The 10,036-nt window shown below is 36.7% G+C and overlaps 1 protein-coding gene across 1 annotated transcript; it reads right to left on the reverse strand.

The window, feature by feature from the left end:
* Window positions 1-4,423: 4,423 nt before the first annotated feature.
* LOC145109657 (uncharacterized) lies at window positions 4,424-6,163 on the reverse strand. Its single transcript, XM_079046853.1, has one exon. It carries the CDS (start codon window positions 6,130-6,132, stop codon window positions 4,534-4,536), a length of 1,599 nt encoding a protein of 532 aa, XP_078902979.1. The 5' UTR covers window positions 6,133-6,163; the 3' UTR covers window positions 4,424-4,533.
* Between the last annotated feature and the right edge of the window lie 3,873 nt (window positions 6,164-10,036).

A 10,036-nucleotide genomic window follows, 5' to 3' on the forward strand; every position in this document is an offset into this window, starting at 1 on the left:
ACACTTTACATGAACAAGTCTTCTTATCTATATCCACAACATAAGACTCTGCCAAATTTCTTGTTTCAAACTGGTTTAAACCAGTAGGTAAAACCTGCCAATACCTGTTTCAATTATATATAAATTAGGGTCTAAAGTGTAACTACTCAATTCAAATTCAAAGATAAAGGAAATAACTTTGAGCTCTTTTCAACTGATTCAATAGGATTGTAATGGCTGGACATGGTTTATAATCAGGCCATGAACAACCTTTGATGGTCAGATTGAATTGACTCTCCATAACATACAACCAAATTTCTTCTAACATTGTGATTATTGGTTTTTTTTCTTGCATCTCTAATAACATTGTTAAAGCTTTCAGATAATCCATTTTCAACTGCATCACACATCCTCCCCTCCTGAAAGAAAGCTCTACACCATGATTTTGGGTTCTTTTCCATAAGGTAATCAAATGCTGTAGGATTAAATAGTTGTATCTCCTTCATGGCTGCATTGAATAAAGGTTCAGTTGATGCTTTGCATGCCTTCCAAAACATCCTCTCATAATGCACACCACTGAATCTTTTCCTAAAGTTGGCAACAATATGCCTTGCACACTGTCTGTGTTCAGCAGTAGGCAATACTTCCTTCACAGCCTCCAATAGCCCCTACACAATTTCAATTCATCTGTTAAGAAAAAAGAAATTCATTAACAAAAAATATGAAGTTGTACAGTAAGTGATATACCTTATGTTGATCTGACATCAGGGTTATACCAAAACCATTTTCCATTTCTAGACCATCTTTAAGATTCTCCAAAAACCATTTCCAATTTTCTTTGTTTTCCACACACACAACTGCCCATGCTATTGGGAAAATATGATTGTTAGCATCTCTTCCTACGGCACATATCAACTCTCCACTACATAATCCCTTTAAGAAACAACCATCCAGGTTTATTACTCTTCTACAACTGCCTTTCCAACCTTGTTTCAGCCCCTCAAAACATATATAAAACTTACTAAAATATGTCTTCCCATCAGGCATACTGTTGACATCCATTTTGACAGTTGATCCTAGATTGGATCTTCTTATCTCTTCACCATATAACCAAAGCTTGGCATAATGCTCAACTAGTGTGCCTTCAATTAGTTCAATTGCATATTTCTTTGCTCTTCTACACTGTCCCATACTCACATCAATTCCAAATTTTTGTTTTACTTCTTCCTTTAGTAGCCTAACACTCATTTTTTGTTTTTGTAAGAATTATGTTGTGAAATGGCTACCAATCCATGCATAGTTTACAATAGACCCCATTTTAAAATTTCTTGCACAATTATGCTCATCTATAAGAGACTTAATCTGGAAAGATTTTTCTTCACTCATCCATGAAGCCCACAATCTAAACTTGCATTGCCCTGAACAACATTTAACTAAAAGCCTCCTACTATCATTTTTTTGTAGCACAATTGATACCCTTTAGCAACAGCATAATTAAACAACATATGTTTTAACTGTTTAGGACTTTCAAATCTCATTCCTAACACATGTTTTTGCTTTTTCCAATGAACATTTTCATTAAAAGCTGTTACCTCCTCATGAATTGGGTCGTGTTCATCCATCTGATCATATGGATCCTCATGAGGTGGACTGTCTGGAGTTGGCTGCTCCTTGGGGCAAAGCTTGTTCAAAAATACATCATTCAAGGTCTTGTTCATTGGAATGCAATCTCCATCTTCAATGTTATCGTCCAAATTACCTTGCACTTGCACTTCATCTAGGTCAATGCCTCCTTCTGTCTCAACATGCAAATCTTCTATAACTTCACCTACATCAGAATACTTGTCGTTGGGGGTGCATACTTCAGCCATCTCATCAACAATCCATTGATGAACATTAACACCAATATGATCCATGTACATGGAAATTACACAACCAGAATCATACCCTACTTCGATCAACTCCTGGTAGTCTTTCTCATTTGCTATTATCCTCAATCCTTCAGGGAACTCAATATCGGGCATGCAATAATACACATCAACGCATGTCTCGTTTGTGAATCTTTGAATGAACAATAGAAATTCGTTTTTGTCCATTCCAGCAAAATCCACATCCTCAAACCTTTGCTCCACTCCATCTGAGTAACTGATCACTGGATACCTCGTAAACAAACCAGCAAAATGAAGATCTATCTTCATGTAGACGGCCATAGCAAGAATCCAAGACACTTTTTTTCGATGAACAATAGAAGAAAATAGAAGAAAGGGGTAGATGAAACCGACTAAAGAACATAATTTCTTGCAGAGGAAGGGTTGGTCTCATTTATCGATAGACGTATACGTGGCATGTGATTTGGACATATGAGCTGGCTTTTTTTAATGACATGTCGAAGAGAAGCTGCTGATTGGGATTTGGGTCACCGGGTGACCCCTTCACTTTTTAGAAAATGGCCTTATTAGCCGGTTAAATGTTAATTCATGCCCTTATAAAGCCAAAAAGTTACATAAGGGACCTTTTAAACCAAAACATGTAAGTTCGTGGGGCTACAGTGACATTTTCCCAAAAAATAATTTTTGATTTTAGTAGACGTTTTTTAAGTTCCAACCCTACGTGACATTTCTTTTTCCACAACCATCGCCGCCGCCGCCCCTCCACTGTTGCCACCACCGCCGCCACCACTACCACCTCTGCCACCATAACCTCCGCCACCACTACCACCTCTAACCTCTGCCCCCACCACCTTTGTCCCTACCTCATCCACCACCTTCACCACCAGCAACACCATCGGTCTTTTTTATGAAGACTTTAAAGAATAACATTTTTATGAAGACTAAAGACATGGAAAAAGACTTTTGGTCCATATTTTATTCCACATATATGTAAAAAAGATTGAAGACATTTTTCCTCTTCAAAAACAAACACTGCGTAAGAAACTAGATAGTGAAAATCTTGTACAATGGTTTTTGATATTTCCTTAAAAGTCTCGTTTGATTTTAGTGAATCAATCATCGGCGAGTGAAGCTAGACACAGTATCCCCGTCGAAGTGGAGTAAGCTCTTTGTGTAGTATCAACCATTATAAATACTTGTGTTCAATCTTCTCCCTTAAACTTTTAGTATTTGCATTTGACATATTGGTGGTTGGAAGAAATATTGTATTATTGAACCACTTCATATTTTATTGTTATAAAAATCAAATTTTTTATGTTTCTTGTTACAAACTTTGTTTGGAGTTGTTCCATAACTCGTATAATCTTGTGCCCCCGGGTGAACTTCCAACCACCATTCTTGTTCATAACCCGCAACCATCTCAAGATGAAGGCAAAGGGGCAACATTTGAATTCAAATGTGTGATCCCCCATTATGTAGAAATTTGAATATTTTAAGGAGGTCGGAGGCCTAAAGGTAATTTTCGTTAGACCTGGCAATCTGAGACACAAATTTGTGTGTGACACGACACGACACAAATACATAATGAAAAGAGAGATAAATCTTATTTCTCTTCGTGAATTCGTGTCGTGTCAAATTCGTGGCTAACACGTGAAAATGACATGAATACACGAATTGACAGATCTAATTTTCGTTGCTTGTAACAGGTTCATTATACATTTTTAAGTACACATTTTCATGTTTGTTGTTTTATATTTTAACACAAACATTAAGGGACTATATTTGAAGGCTTAAACCAATTTTGAGGCTAGGAATGGCATTATGGTACATATTGAGTAGATGCTTAGAGCGCATGTCGTGTTGAATGTGACAACTCTTTGGAAAAGGGGGTTGATTCGTATACAACAACTTTTCTTCAAACACAACAATTTATGCTTTAAAATGTTGTACTATACAATTCTATAAATCATAAATTGTTATGTATGAAAAAAAAGTGTTGTGTACGAATCACTTCCCTTAGGAATAAGAATTGATATCCAAATGTGGCCTCCACTAGCTATAACAACCTCTTGCCTCAAAAACAACGAAGGGTGTCAAAGAGGCCAACCATAATAAGTGTGGAAAGTATGGAAGAAGTAGCAACGTGAAGGAGGTTGTGTCAACCACATGAATGGCAGGAACACCACCCCATATGGTGTGGTACCCTTCCCATTCGGCGACCATTTCCTGAGTATCTCTCGCCCACTTGTGAATCCGTTTTTAATGTGGACAAGTATATGATGTTGTTAGGTGAATCCAAATAAGTGAATATGTTTTGAAGGGATCTGGATCCGGTAAGCAAATCCATTGAAATGTTATTTAAATTTAGTGTTTTATATATATTTTAATTTTTTAAAACTAATTTATTAAAACTGAGTGCGGGGAGTGTGGGAAAGGAAAGATGATCATTTCCATGTGATTTGGGAAGGAAAAGAGAAAAAACTAATAGAAAAAACTAAGCGTTGGAGCTAACATGAAATGTAAGAAAAGAATGCAAAAGGCAGCCACTAAGAAGAAAGATACAAAAATAATTAGTAAGGTTGGGAAGCAAGTAAAATGCCAATATATAACCTAAAACTTCAAACCTTACACTTGATATTGTCCCCTAAATTATCAAACAAACCTCTCAACTAACCACCAAAAGTGTTTTCAATTTCTCAAGCCTACGAGTCAACATCATAACAACATCCTCCTTCCCTTCATCAACAAGAGCTTTTTTCAATCTATTAAACATTAGTCCAGGAGGCCTTATCCCCATATCCATCATCTCTTCCAAATACTTACAACAACCCTGCAACTTTTTCTCGCGACACAAACTGTCAATCAAAGTAGAAAACATATGCATACCTGGTAAAACTCCTTCATCCTTCATCTCTTCCCAAACACCTATCGCCATATCAACCCTACCTTCATTACAAAACATCCTCACCATGATCTCATAAGTACTCACACTTGGCTCACATCCAAACTCATCTTTCATCCGTTTGAAAACACTATAAGCCTCTTTCGTTCTTCGATCTTTCACAAGATGATGAAGAATTATGTCAAAGGTACGTGAATTTGGTCCGATCCCATATCTCCTCATCTCTTCAATCACCATGAAAGCATCATCCATTTGCATTGACCAACAGTAAGACCCCACCATTGCATTGTAAGTTGGAGCTTCTGGTAAGTGCCCACAAGATTTTGATAGCTCGAAGAACATTAAAGATTCGCGTAATCTCTTTTCGGAGCCTAACCCGTTGATTAATGTGCAATATATATGTGGGGTTGGATTTATATTCTTTGATTTCATCTCATCAAACTTGTTGATTGCTTGATCATACTTTTTTGCTTTGCAATAAGCGTTTATGATGATTCCATAAGCAACAGCATCTGGTTCGAATCCATCGCCTTTCATTTCTCTGTAAACTTCATCTAGTTTCAGTAGATTCATTTCTTGACCCCAACCTTCTAAGAGAATGGTGTACGACTTTATATCTGGTTTAAATTTTATCTTTTTCATTTTATCAAACACTTGCTGTGCACTCTCAACTTGTCTTGACTTGCATAGAGTATCGAGAAACCTGTTGTAATCATGGAGTTCAGGCTTCAATCCGAACTTCTCCATCCTCTCGAATGCCTCTATGGCTTCTTTCACTTTCTTTGCTCTAGCGTACCTCCTCGAAATCAAAGCAAATGTTGATTTGCCCAGTACCCCTTTAATTTTCATGTCATTAACCAAGCTCCATATAACCTTGAACTGTTTGATCTTTCCTAGAGCTTCGATTAAGGCATCGTAGCTATCTGAAGTATGTTTGAATCCATTTTGTTTCTCAGCCCATCTGAAGAAAAAAAGTGCGAAAACTCCGGCATTACTCAGTTTTTTCAGAACCTCGACAACAAGAGCGGGAGAGAGTTCAGTTTGAGTGGAGTTCAGCAAAGACTCTAGTCGTGAAGTATCACGGTGAGTTGAGATGATTTTGCAGAGCTTCTCCGCGTCAGTGATAATTTGGGGGTTGAAGGCACCTGGGTTTTCGATGGTTTTGTTGCAGAAACTTCTGAGATGAAGATGAAGCGATGAAGGGCGAAGTTTAGTTTGATTTGAAGTTTGAGATTTCTTGATTATTTCGCTTGAGCTGATTGTAACAGTGATTGATGGGGGTGATGACGACGAATGAAGTGAAGAGCGGAATATCTCAGGTGTTGTTGCTGCTGAACGCTTGAGAATTTGCGAGAACGCCATTTTTGTTGGTCCAATTAACACTACTACTACATCTCTCATCTCATATTACGTGAAATGTCAAAGAAAATAAGACATGATTTTTAGAGGAAATTATACGAATAAATAATAATCCTAGTTAATATATATATATATATATATATATATATATATATATATATATATATATATATATATATATATATATATATATATTACATGAGTTTATTTAAAAAAAAAAACTAAATACAAAATTCTAAGCATTTGAAAAGTATGAATTTATAAGAAATGTGAGAAATATTGAATTATAAAAAGTAAAATATTTTTTTTTCTCTTATAAATTTAAACAAATAATTTAGATAAAAAAATAAAGAAAATTAATGAATCTTTAATTTAGTAATTTTAAAATTAAAAAGATAAGTTCATTAATGAAATTGATATGCATTTATTATTGCATTTAAATATTATCTAGAATTTAATAAAATGAAAAAACTCATAAAATGACATGTGGAATAAAAATTAATTTAAAATAACCACAAAATTAATATGGCAAAATAAATGAGAATACGATATGTGGTAAAACAAATAATATATATATATATATATAAATAAAATTCATTATTAAAAAAAAATTCATTATTAAACTGTAACACCATTTCAATTTGGTAGAGGACTCAAATTCTCTCTCCTCCGTTTCTCTCTTCTTCATCGTCGCCAACCATCTTTTCTATCTCGTCATCGAAGACCCTGAAGATTAAGAATAACACTTTATCATGTTTGGTTTAACCAATGACGATATTCAGACACACAAGCTTTACGAGGTACTCAGGATATGTTATCGTCAATCCAAACGCTGACATTACTCTTTTCTATTATTTTATTGAGCCTCACATTGATTCTTCAAATAAATCGTTGGTATATATGATATTTATATTTTAGGTATGATTATTTAGGGCCCAACTAAGAAAAGACACTTGCAGAGTACTTATAGTATGTGTTCGGTTTGGTCTCTATCCGCGATCTCAAATGCCCTTATTTTATTTTTATCTTTTATTTTTCTGTTTTGTTTATTTTATATAATTATTTAGATACTGAAACATCAATATACTCACCATCAACCACTTGTCTCTCACCTCTCTCCATTTGAGAAGCTCACTGCCACCATCCATTTCCGTTCATAAAAACCACCATGCCACCATCTTTTCTCATTTTGAATGTTTTCCCAAATTGAATAATTGTTTAAATTTTCTCAGCTTGTAAAACTTGAAACCTTTTTTTACTTCAGATTTTGATATGTGATTTTTTCATCGACGCCTATACATTCTAGGATGAAAAGTGTAACATCCTAAAATTTCAGTTTAGGATGTTGGCATATATTTATAATGTAATGAATAGAGATGCACAAACCCAGGATTCCGATCCGATCCGGTCAACAATCCGATCTGGTCCAGTCCGATCCGAATCTAGACAACAATCCGAATCCGATTTGAAACCGGTTTGATCCGGATTTTGTTAGCTTTTGTCCGATTTTTCGATGGTTTAAGAACCGGTTTTTGTAGAATCCGGTTTGTGATCCGGGGGTCAATCCGATTTCGAGTCCAAAAAGCCAAACCGGTTTGAATCCGGTCACCGGTTTAATCTGTTGGGGTTGAAAACTCTTCTATTAAACACGAAAATAGAATTACAATAGGAGGAGCAACTCTCACACTCAACTATTACGAAAAACCAACCCTCTCACTAACACTCTCACTCTAAGTGTTATACTATCTGTTTCTCTGTGTTTTTGGGATGCATACAACTGAAGAATGAAGTCTCTATTTATAGTCTTGGCAGCCACCATTATAGTTGCGTCTATTAATTGTGTTCATCATAGGGTGGGAAGAAAAACTTGTCCCGTATGTTTCATTTTGTCAACAATGATGGCTACTGTAGCTTTGGAGGCTGGAACACAACAAATCTCCCCCTCCAGTCTCCGTCCAACAATCCTCATCCCAACTATGTCAGCACATAGTCTGTGTTTCTCTTGTGTCACCACCTTTGTCAACATGTCTGCAGGATTGTTATTGGTGTTGATCTTTAACAACTTCAATTCTCGTCCCTCAATTGCTTATCTAAGCCAGTGATAACGTATATCAATATGTTTTGTACGGGAATGGTACATCGAGTTCTTACTCAGGTCCATAGCACTCTGACTATCGCAATGAATGATGTACTCTTCTTGTGGAAAGCCTAATTCTTGAAGAAACCGTTTCATCCATATAAGCTCCTTCCCAGCTTCAACGGCAGCAATATACTCGGCTTCTGTTGTTGACAGTGCGACACACTTCTGTAACTTGGATTGCCACGAGATAGCTCCCCCTGCCAAAGTAAAAATGTAACTTGATGTAGATTTCCTACTATCAAGATCTCCTGCCATATGGGCATCTGTATAACCTTCCACGATTGGCTTTGCTCCCCCGTAGCATAAACATAGTTTCGAACTACCCTTCAGGTATCGAAGTATCCATTTGACTGCTTCCCAATGTTGTTTTCCCGGATTAGCTAGATATCTACTCAGAACACCGACAACATGAGCAATATCTGGTCTTGTACACACCATTGCATACATAAGACTTCCTACGGCTGAGGAATAGGGGACTGCCTTCATCTCTTCTTTTTCTTTCTCAGAAGATGGACAATTTTTCTTACTCAACTTGAAGTGGTTAGCCAAGGGCATACCAACGGGCTTGGCATTTTCCATGTTGAACCTTTTGATCACACGTTCAACATAGTCTTCCTGTGATAAGAACAATTTTCTTGATTTTCTATCACGGATAATTTTCATGCCCAATATCTGTTGTGCTTGGCCTAAGTCTTTCATATCAAAGAACTTAGACAAATCCTTCTTCAAGTTGTTGATCATCATTGCATCTTGGCCCACTATCAACATATCATCCACGTAGAGCAAAAGGATGACAAATTTCCCATCTGGAAACTTCTTCAGATAGACACAATGGTCTGCAACAGTTCTCTTGTACTCATGATTCATCATAAATGAATCAAACTTCTTGTACCACTGCCTTGGGGCTTGCTTAAGACCATAAAGGCTCTTCTTTAATTTACAGACGAGATGCTCTTTCTTTGGGACTTTAAAGCCATCAGGTTGCTCCATGTATATTTCTTCATCCAAATCACCATGGAGAAAGGCTATTTTCACATCCATCTGCTCAAGTTCAAGATCTAGACTGGCAACTAATCCGAGTACAACTCGAATAGACATCATCTTCACAACTGGCGAAAAAATTTCATCAAAGTCGATTCCTTCTTTTTGTTGGAAACCTTTGACAACGAGTCTCGCCTTATACTTCATAGTATTTCCCTTGCCGTCTTTCTTCAACTTGAAAACCCACTTGTTTTTCAAGGCTTTCTTTCCTTTGGGGAGGTTTACCAACTCATATGTTTGATTCTTCTGCAAAGAATTCATTTCTTCTTCCATGGCCTTCTGCCAATTTGCTTTGTCAATATGAGATTGAGCTTCTTGAAAACTCTCTGGCTCCCCCTCACTAGTAATAAGGATGTAGTTTGAAGTCGGATATCTTGTTGATGGAGCACGTACTCGTTCGGATCGTCTAACTTGAGTTCCTTCGTTTGCAACTTCTGGCAGTGGATCTGAATTATCTAAGGGTGGAAGCTCCCCCTGCTCAACACCTTCTTGATCTGCATCATCGACTTCTTCATCCACTTCTTCAGTGGAAACATCATCTTTATTTTCAGATATTATATCTGAAACTTTGGAGCTTTGTTGCTTGTTAACCGGTGCCTTGAAATCATAATACTGGTTTTCATAGAAAACCACATCTCTACTTCGAATAACCTTTTTTAGTTCTGGGTCCCATAGCCTGTACCCGAACTCTTCATCTCCATATCCAATAAAGATGCATGGAGTGGA

The sequence above is a fragment of the Lactuca virosa genome, chromosome 4 (genome assembly GCF_052849685.1).
Source record: "Lactuca virosa cultivar CGN04683 chromosome 4, Lactuca_virosa_CGN04683_v6, whole genome shotgun sequence".
In the NCBI taxonomy this organism is placed as follows: domain Eukaryota; kingdom Viridiplantae; phylum Streptophyta; class Magnoliopsida; order Asterales; family Asteraceae; genus Lactuca; species Lactuca virosa.

Bases quoted from the DNA above. Each gene is read 5' to 3' on its own strand.
- LOC145109657 (XM_079046853.1), bottom strand. From the start codon at position 6,132: ATGGCGTTCTCGCAAATTCTCAAGCGTTCAGCAGCAACAACACCTGAG.